Raw genomic sequence first — 19,420 nt, 5'->3', positions numbered from 1 at the left:
AGACACTGGATGAATCCCAGCCCCAACAAATACAGCTGTGGAATGCTGGGCAAGTCCCTTAACAACTCTTATTTGTTTCTTGACCAGAAAACTAGAACTGTACTCCTCATCCTCCTGCCTGCTAGGGCTCTTATGAGGACCAAGGAGGTCATATACATGGATACATTTCACAAACAATAAAGGACCAAAATGGTAACAGTGGTTTTGAATCTAATGACTATTATAACAATACTATCAGAATCTCCTCCCTTCCTCCAATTCCAAACCACCTGGAAGACCTGCAGGAAAGGCAAAGCTAAAATCATGAAACCAGTCAAAAATGCATTAAGTCATTGACGATAATAAACTATGAACTCCTTTAACCTTGTCTATGTCAAATCATGCCTAAGTTATTTTCTACAATAAGATAATCAGGCACAGGTAGAAAAGTGCTTTTAGGAAGTTCTCTTTTTCCATCTCATTTGAAAATGTTCGGTTTTAACCACTACTAGAAAAAGGATTTTGGTTTTGGTAAAGCCATACTTTCCCAATAACGTGACTGTACTTCCAGCCCATTAGAAAGCCAGAATAAATTTAAAGTAAGGCCTAAAAATATTTCCAATGGGAAATACCCCATTGGCTATGGAATCCCACCTTTCCCCTCCACGTTGATTAACACTCCACAAACATGCGGAATGGGAGCTCAGGCTCTGAACTGAAGACACCAACCTTCCTAGAAGAAAACTATTTCCACACAAACAACTGGTCCTCCTTGCCTTCTTGTCAGCACCACACGCTGAGGGAGGCTGTGTTTGGTCTCTTAATCAGGCCTTGCTGACGGGCTGACATCACTGCAAACGTTTTCACTTACTCTTTGGCAACAGTTAAATCCTTGCCAAAGGCCAGTCAGTAAGTCGGAAAGCATTGTGAGAGAGAGGCTGGGGGAGTCGGAGTGTGAGTGTCAGCTAGCAGTCTGTGGTGATGACAGCAGGGAAATCTAGGAGCTGAAACCATTTTAAAGGTCACTCTGTGGCAGAACAAAAGACCTCTGATTTAGAAAAGGAAACAGAACTCTGGGCCATCGAAGCCCTGGGATGCCGCCCTCTGAGCACTCTGCAGATTCATCATTTGCTCCCTGATTGTGAAGACTGGGGAGTAACTGTTACTTTACAACCCAATACAGCTTCCGCCAGCAACTGTGTGGCTTAGCAGTGGTACGGAATAATCTGATAAGATAGAAAAGCCAAATAATGTATTCATGGTCCAACTGCCTGTTGTTTTCAAAAATATTGAAATAAGTCACTGCCCCTTTTCTTCTTTGGTATTCTTTCTCCTGACCCTTCATCCTTTAATTTTCAACCTTGAATTGCTAAATAATCTCAATGTAAAGTTCTTAGCTACATAACATAACCTTTCTGTAAAAAGATATTACATATACTTGATGACTAAAAATTTATGAATATTCATATGTGGAAGATAGAAAAGTTGATCTCATAGAAGCTGACAGTAGAATAATGGTTACTAGAGACTGGGAAAGGTAGTGAGAAGGGGAGAACAGTTAGAGGTGGGTTAAAGGGCTGGGTGTGGTAGCACATGCCTGTAATCCCAGCACTTTAGGAGGCCAAGGCAGATGGATCATTTGAGGTCAGGAGTTTGAGACCAGCCTGGCCAACATAGTGAAATCCTGTCTCTACAAAAGATATAAAAAATTAGCTAGGTATGGTGGCAGGCACCTGTAGTGCCAGCTACTCAGAAGGCTGAGGCAGGAGAATAGCTTGAAACGGGGTGGGGGTGGGGGCAGAGGTTGCAGTGAGGTGAGATTATGCCACTGCACTCCAGCCTGGGTGACAGAGTTTTTTAAATTTATTTTTATTTTTATTTTATTTCATTTTTAAATAAAGAGGTGGGTTAATGGGCACAAAATTACAGCTAAGTGGGATGAAAAATTCTAGTGTTCCACAGCACTGTAGGATGACTATAGCTAACAATAATATATTACATACTTTCAGATAGCTAGGAGAGATTTTTAATGTTTCTAATACAAGAAATGATAAATGTTTGAAGTGATAGATCTGTTAATTACTTTGATTTCATCACTATACATTGCATGTACTGAAATGTCACTCTATACCCCTTAAATCTGTACAATTATATCAATTTAAAAAATCAATTAAAATGTATGAGTATGATATACCAAAGTTAACAAACCATTTTAAAAGAAACACAGATTATTTAAGAATAATAGTAGTACGTCCATGCCTGAATTAAGATAATCTCTTCTCACATTTTCTTTCCGAATCAGGAGAAGACTTGGAAGAAGAAAATGTCTTCAGCCTATGGAAGCCATATTCTAGACCTAGGTCCATCGCTTTTAAGACATGCCAGATAAATTTGCTATAGTTTATTCTCCAAATTCTAACCTATTCTATTATTTTTTTCTTGTCCCCCAACCCCCAACCCCTTTTTTTCTAACTAAAGAGGAAATTTGCTGTAGCATCATTTAAAAGCCCAGGCAGGCCATGGCTGAACTCTGGCAGTGTGGGAGCAAGAGCAGCTGGGACTCTCTGCTTTCCTTGTCATCACCACATAAAAACAAGGGAGCACTCGAGGGAGGTCCAATGGGTACCAGGAAGGGCCTCTTTGCTAAAACAAAAAGAAGGGGAGTGAAGGCAGTCAAGGCACCACTCACGGAACTCATCACAGAAGTCACAGTGCACATTTGGTGCCTACCATAAAAGGAACTCACTTGGGCAAACCAGGCTTACAAACTCAATCAACACCCAATAATCGACACAAAATGAATCCGCATGGCAGATTATCTGCTCAGGGGTCTGAGATGTAGACCTCATCTGAGTGAAGACTCAGCCAGCTGTGAACTCCACTGGATCTATAGTCTGATAAAAGCAACCAGCCCCAGGATCAGGAAACAGTGATGCCAGAACCATCCACTGCATTCCAGCTTGGCAATGCTGGGTGGATGAGTTGGTCTCTGTTAGATGGTGCAGGAGAGTTGAGAGGGGAGAGAAAAAGCAGCAGCAACTACTGGACTTCATGAAGTTGGAATTTTGTAAGTTGAAAGTTTAGGAGGAGAATGCTGATTGGTCAAGTAATTAGATTCCCGGCTATGGGCAGAGTCAGCTCTTCCGTTGCTTTTTCAAACCAATACCCCCGCACCCACACTTCCACATGAGGGTGAGGGACGGTTTCCAGAGACTACTTTACTTAGGGGGGTTTTCTACAGGGACAGGTCTTTCTATTTTCAGACAGCCTATTTTCATGGCTTCAAAACCACCCAGTCATATTAGTTTAGGTAAACCACTTTTTAAAAAGTAGACCTACTAAGACATTGAATTGAGCCAAACACTTTGGTGTGAGTCCACTGATAAAAAGAAAATGTCCAAATCTTACTAAGTTGTAGAGCTGTGGGCATCCCACTTCCTTTGTCTGTGTCACAAGCCACTCATTCCCCTTCTTAATGAAAACAAGAGGGAGTGATTATACCTCCTGGGGCTGTGCCATTTGTGCCGTCTGAAAGGCACTTAAATGAGTGGCACATTATCTCACACATCTGGAGTTTACCAAATTAGCCAATTATGCTTGAGCTCATAAAACGAGGCCTTAAATGTCATTTAACTAGAAAATATTATAATCACCAAGTGGTCTGATTGTAAGATGATACTTGGGGCAGCATCAGTGGTTACAGAAAACAAATCGTGAAACAAAACACAGTTCAAATGCCCCCCAAATGCAACCACATATTTTCTACAGCAATTCTTTCTGAAGAATACCATATTTCTGAAGGCACCAGCAATCAACATGTTTCTCATTTGAAGCTAAGCTTAATCTGACCTAGTTGTTTCCTAGTTATTTGCCTTGAGCAAACCAATGCCCAAGAATTTTTCACATAAGAGAGCTAAGAAACAAACAGGATGAAAATTGACTGACTGAAAACCATGAACTTATCAGAAATACAGAGCTAATTACAAAGGATGGGGCAACGATTAGATTGAGTCTTGAGTTGCCAGAGCTTTGTAGTGCTGCCTCAGAATCATCAAGATTTGCTTGACTTAACATATACTGGTCTCAGAGCTTTCGTACATTACTTGAAGGAAGACATAAAGCTGCTTTAAGTCGCTGTGTGATTTGAGGCTAGGAATATCAAAGACTTCAGAATAGCCATTTAAAGATTAGCCATTTACAGCCATTATTTCCATATTGTCTTCTTTCCAGCCAATAAATAACAAAATTTGATTTTCAGTGAAAGATCAAATACAGTCTAACGGAAAAACCACGGTTATACCTGCGTGGCTTTGGGTAAGTTATTTAACTTCAGTTACCTTATACAAAACATGGGCATGAGGATTCTATGTTGTGTTAATAGTGCTGTGTTGATAAAAATGTATGAAAAAAAATCCTAGCATAGTTCATGGTACACTGAAGAAAATAAATATTAGTTTTAAGTCTTTCTCTACCTACATTACCAGAGTATCTTGAGTTCTGTTTAACTCCTATTTTTGCCTTATTTCAGGAAGAACAGCCATTGAGCACTTTCAGAGGAGGCAGAGTGGGAGTAGAGATGGGAAGACTGTCCTGGGTTTACACTGACATAATGTATAGTCCCCTCACCCACCTGTGAACATTTCAATCACTCTTTTTAAAGGAATGACAAGTACAAAAGAGATAGGCCAACTTTCATAAGATGCTCTGAGGTAAAGGGAAGTGAGGCATGATGCATGGACACATGGCAAATACCATGATACCAGCCACTGTTTGCCAGGTGAGTTTACAAAACCAACCCTATTGGTTTTAAAGGCAGCTAATTAACTAGGCTGTATCTTTATGTCTTCTGGGCTCACTCTACTACAGTAGATGGACCTATTAGTTTATTTCTGTCAAACCAGAGACAGATGAAAAGTTGTGGTGATGATGAAGGTACTCGCAACAGTGATATTTCTTCACTGCCTTCATTTTCTATGAGTTCTCTCTTCTATGTTATAGAAAACAGCCTCTTTTGTAAAAATTAGCTAAGTGTGAGGATTCCCTATAATAGAAATCCTTACCTGGAATTTGGAATGCCTCTCTTTTTAAGCTTTAACCTCACTTCTGTAAAGCTGCGTTAAAAAACCATGTCTTTCATAAGACATGGTTTTTATTAAAAAGTACAATGTATCTACGCTTTTTAAGAAGAAAAAGAATGTTAGAAACAGTAACGGGATTTGGACTCATGTCTGTTGAAAGCAAGTGAATTCTGAGCAGAGAGGTGAGGAATTGCATCTCTAAGAATAGTGGAGAGAACTGTTTCATTTTCTTAACGTTGGGGAAATGGGAGATTTGTGAAGATTTTAAGTGTATTAACAGACTTTAATTAATTAATTAATTAATTAATTAATTTTGAGACGGAGTCTCGCTCTGTTGCCCAGGCTGGAATGCAGTGGTGCGATCTCGGCTCACTGCAAGCTCCGCCTCCTGGGTTCACGTCATTCTCCTGCCTCAGCCTCCCGAGTAGCTGGGACTACAGGCGCCCACCACCATGCCCGGCTAATTTTTTTGTATTTTTTTAGGCCGGGCACGGTGCTCACGCCTGTAATCCCAGCATTTTGGGAGGCCGAGGTGGGTGGATCACGAGGTCAGGAGATTGAGACCATCCTGGCTAACACAATGAAACCCCGTCTCCACTAAAAATACAGACTTTAATGTTTTTAAATAAAAGAAAAGGATGAGCTCTCAAAACCTTTAACTTGGAGGAGATAGGAAAAACCAGGAGAGGTGAATTCTCCTAATTATGTCAACAGTCAAAATTGACTAGTGCTATCTTCCCTGCAGGCCACAGGCCAAACTGGCCTCTATGCACCTGAGTAGGAATGACAACATCTTTGAAAACGGAGTGGCTCTCAAAGAAAGTCAAAAGGAACTTCTTTGACTAGGGAAAAAAATTAACACAGTATGTGTTAAAAGGCTTTTGTCTTCTTTTCTTCTCTTTCGTTTCTTTTTTGTTTTGCTTTTTTCTTTCGTTTAACCCAAGGCTATGAAATGCTCTTGCTCTGTGTAAAAATTAACAGGGAGCTTTTTATTTTGTGTTTTTACAATATTTCCATCTCTAAGACTAGAGCTCTCTGGCTTTTGGCTAACAGCATGTCCAGATTTAAAGGCATCACAGGAAGAATGTCAATTTGCTCTAGAAGCAATTATACATACAGGATAGAAAAAGCCCAATTCCACTATGTAAGGACCACACATACTGTATGTTTGTTATATTATTTGATATCAAAGCAGAAGCAGAACCATCAAATTCTTCCCAAAACACACATGAATTGAAGATCTTGGCTAAGGAACTGCCACATCCAATTCAGGAATATCTGTTACAGCTCACAGATCTCAGTAATGCTGACATTACTGTTTTGCAGGAAAGGGATACTTTCATTGGCTACATAATGCACTATGATTTTCTTAACTCTCTTGTCATAATATAAAGGTTTATATTATCAATGTAGGGCATTTAGATACCACATCACTAGAGTAATAGCTAGAAGAACTTGTCGACTTTTGTCACTAGGTGACCTCAAAATATTTAATCAAACATCAGGATTATTATCATAACTTCAGAGAGGTTAGTCTATCTTCTATAGACTAAGATAACTCTTCAGTTATCATCTCTGTTTCATTTCGCATCGTTATGATGTTGGTGTGATGACTTCCATTCATTTTTAGCATACTTACTGAGTGTCTCTACTCAGTGCCAAACACAAGTGTAAGGAATACAGAGCTAATCGGGACATGACCCTTAGGAAATATATTCTTGGGGTGGGAAAAGGGAGATAGAAAATGAGCTTCATAAACCAGGATGGTGTATGCTATATTTTATATAGCATATGTAAAGAAAAGAGTGGGGAAATAATTCAGCATATGATAGAGAAAAGAGGGTCAGGGAAGGTGAAATGTGAAGTCACTTTTAAATGGAAAGGGATAGTTTCTAGGGGAGGTTTGGGGATTGGGTCCTTCAGGAATAGGGAAGAGCATGGAAAAACCCTGAGAATATGAGAGACCAGAGTGCTGCAAACTGTCTGCTATTCCTAGAGCAGATCTGAGTATGAAGAAGGACCATGCCACGAAAGCTCTGCGTACTATGACAAGAAGTTTGAACTTCATACCATGAGGTATATTTTTATATATTTCCCAAATACTCTGAAGATAAAATAATTAAAACAGTATGATGCTGATATAGCTATAGATAGATGAATGAATGAAACAGAATAGGAAATGGAGAATCAAAATGGAAAATTAGAGGGTATATGTGTAGAAGTTTAATATGTGAAAAAGGCAGCATTGGCTGGGTGTGGTGGTTCACACCTGTAATCCTAGCACTTTGGGAGGCCGAGACAGGTGGATCACTTGAAGTCAGGAGTTTGAGATCAGCCTGGCCAACATGGTGAGGCCCTGTCTCTACTAAAAATACAATAATTAGCTGGGCGTGGTGGCGGGCACCTGTAATCCCAGCTACTTGGGAGGCTAACGCAGGAGAATTACTTGAACCCAGGAGGCGGAGGTTGCAGTGAGCCGAGATTGTGTCACTGCGCTGCAGCCTGTGCAATAGAGTGAGAGTTCATCTCAAAAAAAAAAAGAAAAAAAAAAACCCAAAAACAAAACAAAACAAAAAAAGGCAGCATTTCCAATTAGTGAGTAAAGGATAGATTTTTTTCAGCAGGTGGTGTTTGGACAATTGACTGACCATTTCAAAATGAAATTTAATTTCTGTATACCACACTGCACATTAAAAATTATCAGCTGGATTAAAAATTGTAATGTAAAAAACTACCAGGAGAAAATATTTATAATCTTGGGGCTAGAGAATTTTTTTTAATGTGACATCATTAGATATCAGGATGGAAAAGATAGATAATATAAAATTACAATCTTTAAAAATCACGAACTTCTGAAAGGTATAAGACACTATAGGTAAGACAAATGACAAGTTGGAAAAATTGTTTACAGTCTACATAATAGTCAAATGATTAGTATCTATAATACATAATAAGTACCTACAAATCAATTTTTTAAAAAATCTAATCTAAGAGAAATGGATAAAGGACACAAAATAGGCAATTCGCAAAAGAAATGATGCCTAATGATATGAAAGTATGCCCAATCCCTACAACATTCAAAGGAATGCACTTAGGACAGTTCTATTTTTCATTGGTCAGATGGTAAACGGGAGATACATATCAGTGACAGATATACCAAATAATGATTTATAATGTGTTTGAGAGTGTGTGAAGAAATAAGAAGTTTCAAATCTTAAGGGTATAAAATCAGTACATACTTTTTGGAAGGTAATTTGTCAACATCTCTCATATAAAACATGCATATCATTTGATCCTGCAAGTCCACAGCTAACAATGTACTTTATTGTACTAATATATTAAAACTATAAAAATACGTAAAAGTTATATAAATATATATGTCAATATATCAAAATATACTATATATTAAAATATATAAATAGATACAAATGTGCAAAGATAGTATGAAAATATTTATTGCACTATTGTTTATAATAGCAAGAATTTGGAAGCAACCTAAAGGTCTACCATAGAGATTAATAAATTGCAACATATAGATAAAATAAATTACTATGTTGTTAAAGAGAATATACTGGCATGGAAAGATATCCATAATACAAGTTTAACTGAAATAAATGATTAGCAGAATAGTATTTATAGTGTAACCTGGCAAGACAAGTAGTGATCTACAGCAGTTAAGAGCATGGGTTTTAGGGTCAAGCAGACCTAGATTTGATTCCCAGCTCCACTACTCACCAGAAATGTGAAACTTACTAACTTCTCTGAGTCTTCTTTATCTGTCCAATTGGAATGGAACCCAACAGAACCTACATAATACAGTTGTAAGAAGAATCCCCACTACATAATAGAAGCTAAATATATACTAGTTATTATTATTCCTGTTACATATTTGAAAGATTATTTTTTCAACAATTTTCTTATAAAAACAACTTCCAAAAGCAAGTACAATATTCTTTGAAAAATTATACTGGATAGTTTAAAATTTTTTTTTTATTATACTTCAAATTCTAGGATACATGTGAGGAACGTGCAGGTTTGTTACATAGGTAGACACATGCCATGGTGGTTTACTGCACCCACCAACCAGTCATCTACATTAGGTATTTCTCCTAATGCTATCCCTCCCCTAGTCCCTCACTTCCAATAGACATGTGCACACATATGTTTATTGGATACAGTTTTTAACTGAATCTAACACATTGAAGATAATTTTAGCCTATATAAACAAATATTCTATTTATTTGATCATTTAATAGATCAGATAATTAATTGGATGCATCGATTTTTTTTTTTAAGACAGTCTTGCTGTCGCCCAGGCTATAGTGCAGTGGCGCAATCCTAACTCACTGCAACCTGCACCTCTCGGGCTCAAGCAATCCTCCCACCTAAGCCTCCCAAGTAGCTGGAACTACAGGTGTGAGCCACTGCTTCCAGCCTTGATGCATCAATTTTTGATACAGATCTGTTTTATTTGCATATTCATAAACTAGAGTGTGAATGGGGAATGAATTTGGACATTATATTACAGTACCAAAATAAAGAACTATTGAGTTTAGAGAGCCCCACTTATAGAAACTTTAAACAACCCTAGTGGCATAAATTAAAAATTGTCCTCTAGTCATTAAACTACTTATTAATATCTTTTTGTGGTAGTTTCCATTATATAAACATTCAGTTTTCAATCACGTTATTAGGAAAAGCATAACAAAGTAGAAAGTTACCCTTTTAAGTATTTTGCCCCTAGTAAGACTAGGAAAATAAACCATTCAAAATGAGAAAACATGTTAAGTAAAAACATATTAAAATGGCTATATGAAGAATATACATACCCTTCCATTTGGAAAATCATTTGAAAGCTGTCTACCAAGCTTTTATAACTGTTTGGATCAGTTGCACATCTCTGAATCTGAAACCTAGAAGGAAAATCAAACCAAAAACTCTAAGTTAAAGATTTTGCCAAATGGCTTTTCTCATTTTTTAAAGTCTTAGAAACAGTTTTTCAGATTAATCTAGAATATTCTGCTTTGGTATGGATTTTATTCATTTATTAGCATTACATAATCTTCACCTTATTTTCATAGCCTTTAAAATTACATTTCTCTGTAATTTAATGAAATCTATAGAAAAAATGTATTTAAAAAAATTTTTTTTATTATTATACTTTAAGTTCTAGGGTACATGTGCATAATGTGCAGGTTTGTTACATATATATACTTGTGCCATGTTGGTGTGCTGCATCCATCAACTCGTCAGCACCCATCAACTTGTCATTTACATCAGGTATAACTCTCAATGCAATCCCTCCCCCGCCCTCCCAATAGGCCCTGGTGTGTGATGTTCCCCCTCCCGAGTCCAAGTGATCTCATTGTTCAGTTCCCACCTATGAGTGAGAACATGCAGTGTTTGGTTTTCTGTTCTTGCGATACTTTGCTGAGAATGACGGTTTCCAGCTGCATCCAATGTCCCTACAAAGGACATGAACTCATCCTTTTTTATGGCTGCATAGTATTCCATGGTGTATATGTGCCACATTTTCTTAATCCAGTCTATCACTGATGGACATTTGGGTTGATTCCAAGTCTTTGCTATTGTGAATAGTGCTGCAATAAACATACATGTGCATGTGTCTTTATAGCAGCATGATTTATAATCCTTTGGGTATATACCCAGTAATGGGATGGCTGGGTCATATGGTACTTCTAGTTCTAGATCCTTGAAGAATCGCCACACTGCTTTCCACAATGGTTGAACTACTTTACAGTCCCACCAACAGTGTAAAAGTGTTCCTATTTCTCCACATCCTCTCCAGCACCTGTTGTTTCCTGACTTTTTAATAGTTGCCATTCTAACTGGTGTGAGATGGTATCTCATTGTGGTTTTGATTTGCATTTCTCTGATGGCCAGTGATGACGAGCATTTTTTCACGTGTCTGTTGGCTGTGTGCATGTCTTCTTTTGAGAAATGTCTGTTCATATCCTTTGCCCACTTTTCAATGGGGTTGTTTGTTTTTTTTCTTGTAAATTTGTTTGAGTTCTTTGTAGGTTCTGGATATTAGCCCTTTGTCAGATGAGTAGATTGCAAAAATGTTCTCCCATTCTGTAGGTTGCCTGTTCACTCTGATGGTAGTTTCTTTTGCTGTGCAGAAGCTCTTTACTTTAATTAGATCCCATTTGTCAATTTTGGCTTTTGTTGCCATTGCTTTTGGTGTTTTAGACATGAAGTCTTTGCCCATGCCTATGTCCTGAATGGTATTACCTAGGTTTTCTTCTAGGGTTTTTATGGTATTAGGTCTAATATTTAAGTCTCTAATCCATCTTGAATTAATTTTCATATAAGGAGTAAGGAAAGGATCCAGTTGCAGCTTTCTACTTACGGCTAGCCAATTTTCCCAGCACCATTTATTAAATAGGAAATCCTTTCCCCATTTCTTGTTTTTCTCAGGTTTGTCAAAGATCAGATGGCTGTAAATGTGTGGTATTATTTCTGAGGACTCTGTTCCATTGGTCTATATCTCTGTTTTGGTACCAGTACTATGCTGTTTTGGTTACTGTAGCCTTGTAGTATAGTTTGAAGTCAGGTAGCGTGATGCCTCCAGCTTTGTTCTTTTGACTTAGGATTGTCTTGGCAATGCGGGGTCTTTTTTGGTTCCATATGAACTTTAAAGCAGTTTTTTCCAATTCTGTGAAGAAACTCATTGGTAGCTTGATGGGGATGGCATTGAATCTATAAATTACCTTGCGCAGTATGGCCATTTTCAGGATATTGATTCTTCCTATCCATGAGCATGGTATGTTCTTCCATTTGTTTGTGTCCTCTTTTATTTCACTGAGCAGTGGTTTGTAGTTCTCCTTGAAGAGCATTCTTATATACCAGTAACAGACAGAGAGCCAAATCATGAATGAATTTCCATTCACAATTGCTTTAAAGACAATAAAATACCTAGGAATCCAACTTACAAGGGATGTAAAGGAAAAAATGTATTTACATCTATTTCTTAGCCAGGCAGATTTGCCCTGAGGCATTTAAGCTTTTTCCTTTTGTGAAAAGCGTACACAAATATTATAGATGTTTTAATGTAGAATTCAGAATTCTGAGTATACATATGAAACAATAGTGCTATTTCCTATCTTAATAAGTGTCCCTTGATGGCAATTTAGCACAAAGGTTAAAAATACAGAGTAGCCTGTCTAATATTCAGAATCTACAAGGAACCAAAACAAATTTACAAGAAAATACCAAACAACCCCATCAAAAAGTAGGCAAAGGATATGAACAGATACTTCTCAAAAGAAGACACTTATGCGGCCAACAAACATATGAAAAAATGCTCAACATCACTAGGCAATAGAGAAATGCAAATCAAAATCACAATGAGATACCATTTCACGCTAGTTAGAATGGCAACTATTAAAAAGTCAGGAAACAACAGATGCTGGTGAGGATGTGGAGAAACAGGAACACTTTTACACTGTTGGTGGGAGTGTAAATTAGTTCAACCATTGTGGAAGACAGTGTGGCGATTCCTGAAGGTTCTAGAACCAGAAATACCATTTCACCCAGCAATCTCATTACCTAGTATATACCCAAATGATTAGAAATCCTTCTACTATAAAGACACATCCACATGTATGTTTATTGCAGCACTATTTACAATAGCAAAGACTTGGAACCAACCAAAATACCCATCAATGATAGACTGGATAAAGAAAATGTGGCACATATACACCATGGACTACTATGCAGCAACAAAAAAGAATAAGTTAATGTCCTTTGCAAGGACATGGATGAAGCTGGAAGCCATCATTCTCAGCAAACTAACACAGGAACAGAAAACCAAATACAGCATGTTTTCACTCATAAGTGGGAGTTGAACAGTGAGAACACATGGACACAGGGAGGAAAACATCACACACTGGGGCCTGTCAGGGGCCGTGGGGCAAGAGGAGGGAGAGCATTAGGACAATACCTAATGAATGTGGGGCTTAAAACCTGTAAGACGGGTTGATAAGTGCGGCAAACCACCATGGTGCACGTATACCTATGCAACAAATCTGCACATTCTGCACAGGTATCCCAGAACTTAATATTAAAAAAAAATTACAGAGTAGCTAATAGGGCCTAACTTTGATCCTGATTGTAAATTTGGAATTCATTCTGGCAGGCAGGAGTCTGCATTTGAAGCAAGAGTTGGGGTTTGTATATTGGATTGTATTACTCTACAGTTTACTATCACTACTCCATGATGGAACAAGATTGATCATTCTGGGTAGTTCAGGCTACCTGGATCTTCAGAGAAGCATAGTGCCCTGCATATAATTAGAGCTCAATAAACATGTGCCCCATTTTTGAAAGTTAAATTCTTTTTTCTTCTTTTTGCATATGATCATGCATCTCTGAACTCTTAGCCCTCCAAATGTGGAAGTTTCCAGTACAAGGGTTTTATCTTTTTGTTTTGTATTTGCTCTGGAGTTTGTTTCTTAAGAGGTTTATAACAAGTACTCTCATTTCTCCCATACCTGAGTTCTCTATACTTTGGGTTCTTTAGCCTGCCTATTCCTTGTGCTTTACTTTATTGTTCCTGTTGTAAGTTAGGGCTCTTGTTCCTTCTGTGGGAGGGAATTCCCTCCACAATTTTACCTGCTTTTGAAAAAGAACTTTTCAAAAATACTTCTGATGTTATTTAGTTCAAAATGCTTTTCTTAGATTGTTGGCTTGATGATATGAATGCAACGTCTACTTCTAGGAATAATATATTTTATAGTTCTAGGCCTCACAGAATTATGCTGCAAACTGACACATATCAGACAGAAGAATGAATGTACTGCTTTGACTGAAGTAGTTGGGCATATGGCCAGAGTGAGTGTGGTATAATACTGAAAAGCAAAGCAATGCTGGAATTACATTTGGTTTTGTAAAGTGAAAAGTTGCTACATGTGTTTGTGAAGAAGTACTGAAAAGTACTGTGAAGAATTTTGTGAACAGTACTGTTCAGAGACATGGGAGTTCAGTCTTCCAGCAGAGTTCTTTGCAATACAAATCTCTAAATGAGTACCTATTGACCAATTGGATGGATTAGAATGGGAGTATGGCTGAGAGAACAATCAGGAAGGAGATACGATAGTCTGGGTGAGAAATAATGGTGCTAGAATATAAATAACGGCAACAGGAATATAATGAAAGGGGCAAGCTTGTTGGGTAGTCCTTTTTCTCCATAATTTTTTAAAATGACACATTTAACATATTCTCCTCTTTTTTTTTTTTTTTTGTGACAGGGTCTTGCTCTGTACCCAGGGTGGAGTGCAGTGGTACGATCACAGCTCATTGCATCTTCGAACTCCTAAGCTCAAGCCCAAGGGGATCTTCCCACTTCAGCCTCCTGAGCTGGGACTACAGGCATGCACCATCATGACTAGCTAATTTAAAAAAATTTTTTTGTAGAGGTGGCGTCTTCCCTTCTTGCCCAAGCTGGTATGGAACTTCTGGGCTCAAGCAATCCTCCCACCTCAGTCTCCCAAAGTGCTGGGATTGCACGCATGAGCCACTACCCCTAGACAACAAATTACTTTGAAACATACAGAGCAATTTCCAAAATATGACTTTTGTTCAGTTCAAATAAGAATCTTCATTTCTGTATTTGCATATTTGTAACCTATATTCATTGTTGAGTATAAAATCCTTTCTTACATCTAGTGGGAAAAACCAAGACTCTGTTTTTTTAAAAAATTATTCAAAATAGTTTTATATATTATGAAAGTATTAGATAAGCATAGATGCTTTTCATAATATCTGTAATAAGCTTTAAGTTCATTTATCTCAGTAAATTCCTTTCTAGATGTATTTTCCCAAATTACGAATTATTTTCTTAATGTGTGCCATATGATTTAAGATGCTACAGGTTTTTAAAAAACCCATGGTATTACCTTCAACCTCAAGACGCACAAGAAAGAAATATGAAGAAAAAAAATAACAATATAAGAGGAAATATGCAAAATGTGAAGTAGCATCGGCACCGGGTTGTCCAGGTGTTCACAAGGGGAGCAATTACCGCTTTCTGCAGAGGGTCAGCAAGGGTTTCAGGAAAGAGAAGGATTTGAGCTGACTCCTCATGGGAGTCAGAGAGTAAATCAGGAGGAAGCATTCCAGGTGGGGAGATGACAGGAACAATGGCCAGTAAGGGAAAGCCATCCTTTCTAACGGGGAAGCGAACACCACAGCCACCAACCCCGCATTTCCTTTGGGAAAATGTCACAGTACTCTGCTTGCTGCATGCACTTGTTTGCTCAGGGTGCATGGAGACCTGAAGTGGTTTGGTAGAAGGTATATAGGAGCTAAAGTCAAAACCCAGTATAAAGCACTTGACCTTTTCTGCTGCTCAGGTCAGCACTTCAGCTACCTCAGGATGGCCATTGCACAATTGCACGGCCCTGGTTCCAGACGGGTCTGTGAACAAGTCAGCAGATGGGCCAGGCAAGCATGTCCTATGTCTAGACATTCAACCTTAGCCTTTCCTTCCCTTCTGTGGTTAGAGATCTCAGCTTTGCCTATGATATCTGCATGCCCAGGTAATTCCCAGGTGGGTTTTCTGACAGCTTGTGCAAACGTGAATACAGAGTATGATGATTTCACAAGTCTAGGCACTTCACTCACTAGTTGCAATTTCTTTTTCTCTTTGCAGAACCAAATAGATCATATTTCCTATCTATCATTCATTCAGTTAATAAGAGTTCTTGAACACACTCTTCTATTTGGGGGCTTGTAAAGAAATAAGACAAAGCCTGCCTTGTAGAAGCTTTCAGTAAGGTGAAGGAGATGTGCAAATAGATGATCACCATAAACAAAACCTATTGTTTAGAAATAGCGTTTCAGAGTATCAGATGTTTAGAAATAGTGTTTCAGAGCATCAGATGCTAGCACCACTCTTATTGGGGATAATCGGCTATTTATGGGTGGGAAATAGTACTTAGCAGAGACAATGGAAGGGAAAGGGAGAGGGGAAATAAAGAAAGACTACCTTTGGGCTACATATCTGCAATTAAACTTTACCCACAGATTTTCGAACAGGCAACAAGAAAGTCCATGAAATCCTTGAGGAGTGCTTCATTTAGGAGCTGACTGTCTGATGAGTGACGCTGAGTTAATTACAACCAGGAGCGGCAACATCAAAATAACATTATAGGAGCACAGTCCATAAACCATGCTGCATGAGCAATGCAAAAGGATGGGCAGGCATGGTAACTACTAATGCCCCAGTAAAGCTTCCCTTCCATTCTTAGCTATGCTAAAGCAGCGAGAGGCCCCATTACACAGGCTAAGGTAAGAACAGTTGTCTCTTCTACTGTACTTCTCACATACATCATATCTACGCTTTGCAGAGAAAGCACTTGCAGTATTTGGTTGCAGTATTTTGTTCCATTACACATGACTTATTCTGATCACAGAGTTATCAGCTCTTCTCAGGAATCTGTTTCAAGTTGATATAATTACAGTGCATTTTGGTCAATCATGTAAAACAGCAATTTCCTTCTTCCTCTGCTCTACATTTCAGCAACTTAAAAGGTTTCTCTCTTGGATTGAAGCTTTACATCAGCATGTTCCAAGCTGCATTTTCTGCTAACAAATTCTCTCTATACTCAGGGAGACAATTTTCCAGTTACGTAATACAAACCCTTGTAAAATTACAAAGGCAAAGCCACACCACTCTTGATTGCATTTAGAAGAAAGGGTTGGACTTCTCCATTGTCCTAATAAAAGCAGCTTAAATACATATGGAATATACATCTGAGTAACTTCTTTTATTAGAATGGAAACTTGCTGCCACACTGACAGAGTGGACAATGATGTAACACTTGGGACATATTTGGTGCCTAACATCCGATCAGAATCACACACAAGAGACAGGAGTGTGGCTCAAACCCTAGGCTACATTGCAAAGGAGCCAGATACCTATCTGTGGCTGTTCTCATAGCCAAAGGACTGCACACACTTAACCAATGGGAGGAAACAGGCCCTGTCATTTACCAGCCACAATACTGAGTGAGTTACTGTGGTAACCACCAGGGTAAGGAAGGGCTTCTCAATGTTCCCAAACAAATGTACGAGCATATTTTTTAAAGACAAAAAATGTTTGCACTAATTGAAGCATTTTTTTCTAAATTAGCTGAGAATCATGACTGCAGCATTTTGCACTGTCTTCATTGTGTGCTCAGTGATATTCTATTTTAAACTAGTCTGTGACTCAGTCTCAGCATAGATATACCACTTCCGCTTGTTTGAGTACTTCTGAAGATATGGCCAAAAGAAAGATATGTCTGTAAGAAATAAAATGGCTTGGCTGCCTTAAAAGTCTCACGCCTGTAATCCCAGCACTCTGGGAGGCTGAGGTGGGCAGGTCATGAGGTCAGGAGATCGAGACTATCCTGGCTAACATGGTGAAACCTCATCTCTACTAAAAAATACAAAAAAAAAAAAAAAAAATTAGCTGGGCTTGATGGCAGGTGCCTGTAGTCCCAGCTACATGGGAGGCTGAGGCAGAAGAATGATGTGAAGCCAGGAGGCGGAGCTTGCAGTGAGCCAAGTTCACGCCACTGCACTCCAGCCTGGGGGACAGAGCGAGACTCTGACTCAAAAAATAAAAATAAAAATAAATTAAAATAAAATAAAATGGCTTTGCTGTCTTAAAAGTCTCAAGACAAGGTGTTTGAAAATTCTAAAGTCTCAAATTTATGCGGTGCCTTTATTTCCAAAGTAATTTTATATCTATCATCTTCTTAACGAATACTGAACGTTCTGGTGAGTGGAGGCTTTAGAAATATATTTGTACATATATAACTTATATATTATACATTTGGTGCAAAAGTCATCGTGGTTTTGGCCATTACTTTCAATGGTGCCTAACACTCAATCTTTTAATGGCCAAAACCGCAACTACTTTTGCACCAACCTAATATAACTTATATAGTCCTATCTTTATATGAATATGCAGTAATTGAATTACAAAGGGTTGGACTGGGGTAGATGATAGGATTTGTCCTGAGGCTACATTTGCATAGCACACACTCTACTGCTTTTTAGTTAGATCATATGATTATTTGGGGTGCTTTGGGAGAGGGAACTGATGGAGACTAGCAGTGGGAAGCCATTCCAAGCCACCCCTTTGGCACTGCCACCAATCCCTAAGCAAATCAGTGAGATAGGTAAAGAGCATTTCTGGTGTCACCCCTGGATCACTTCTTAGTTCAGTAGCGTTTCTGTGCTCTCTTCTGCCTTCTTCCATTCAGCTCTGCTTTTGGAAACACATTCACATCCATCATTCATCCTTATTGTGACTTCTACTTTAATGTGCCATCTGTCAAAATGTGTCCTCTCTTATAAGGATTTCAGCAATCAAAAAGGAGATCAGAAGGTTTGTTTTTGTTTAGGATGAAAATGCAGCAGATCCTTACCACCAAAGCCAGCCTTAAGTGCCACTTTTCCCCCTTCACTGGCAATTTATGCCACAATACACTAGGCTACATAAAAATTCCACCTTTGTGTCAAAGGAGGTGAAGCACTTTGAGGAACTGAGACACAGACTGGGAGCCACTGGTTGCAATTCCAGTGCTGCCACTGACTCACAGTGTAAACTGGTGAGACTTGTAATTTAATCCCTCTGCCTTTATCCTCAGCAATAAAATGGGACAATTTGATTTGAGGGAGAGCAGCACACAAAATAAAAATAATAAAAATTAATATTTGAGTTTGTTAGCCATAAGGGAGAATAGACCTTGCCTTTTATATTCTAAAGGCCCCAAATTCCATCCTTTCTAGAGGTGGGAGACTGCTAGGAAAAGTTGTATACTGATGATAAGTGGTGATGAGCCTAATGAAACTCCCTGCAGAGATTTCTGTGAATGTGCCATGAACAAAGATTATTAGTAATTACCTGAATATTACACGTGTTCCTCAATAAACACTTAAGAAGCCCACTAATGAATCAGAGATTAACAGACTAAAGGTTTGCAATTACAGAACACATTAAAAGGATAACTGTAGGAAGATTAAATAAAGATTTTAATTCACTGTAATTAGCCTTTCTTACTGAAATTAGATGTTGCGCCTACAGAGTATGTTTGCTTTCTTATGAGTTGGTTGAGCATAGCCAAAGTCAGACCAAACATGCAAAGACATGTCTGAGGTTTTGAAATTTACGTGTACACACCGACCTCACCAACTCTGGGCAAAGACCCGAGAAAGCACATCTTCAGAAGAATTCCCACCATGTATGTTTGTTTTCCATTTTCTGAAAAATCACCATCCAAGAGGAGAAATAGCATCTTTCCAACAGGAGATAAGCACTGGGGCCTGTGCCTTTCTCATCCCTCCAG

The 19,420-nt window shown here is 38.4% G+C and overlaps 1 protein-coding gene across 2 annotated transcripts in view; it reads right to left on the bottom strand.

The window, feature by feature from the left end:
• SLC25A21 (solute carrier family 25 member 21) overlaps positions 1-19,420 on the bottom strand; it is a 508,849-nt gene that overhangs the window by 134,310 nt on the left and 355,119 nt on the right. For both annotated transcript variants that reach the window (XR_002523324.2, XM_003901719.5), the window contains exon 3: positions 9,887-9,970. Coding sequence is in view for 1 of the 2 variants with exons in the window: in XM_003901719.5 (XP_003901768.1) it covers positions 9,887-9,970 (84 nt within the window). In the remaining variant the exon portion in view is untranslated. The remainder of the gene's footprint in view (positions 1-9,886; positions 9,971-19,420) is intronic.

This window comes from Papio anubis, chromosome 7 (assembly GCF_008728515.1).
Source record: "Papio anubis isolate 15944 chromosome 7, Panubis1.0, whole genome shotgun sequence".
NCBI lineage: Eukaryota > Metazoa > Chordata > Mammalia > Primates > Cercopithecidae > Papio > Papio anubis.
This window is presented reverse-complemented; position numbering and strand designations above follow the sequence as displayed.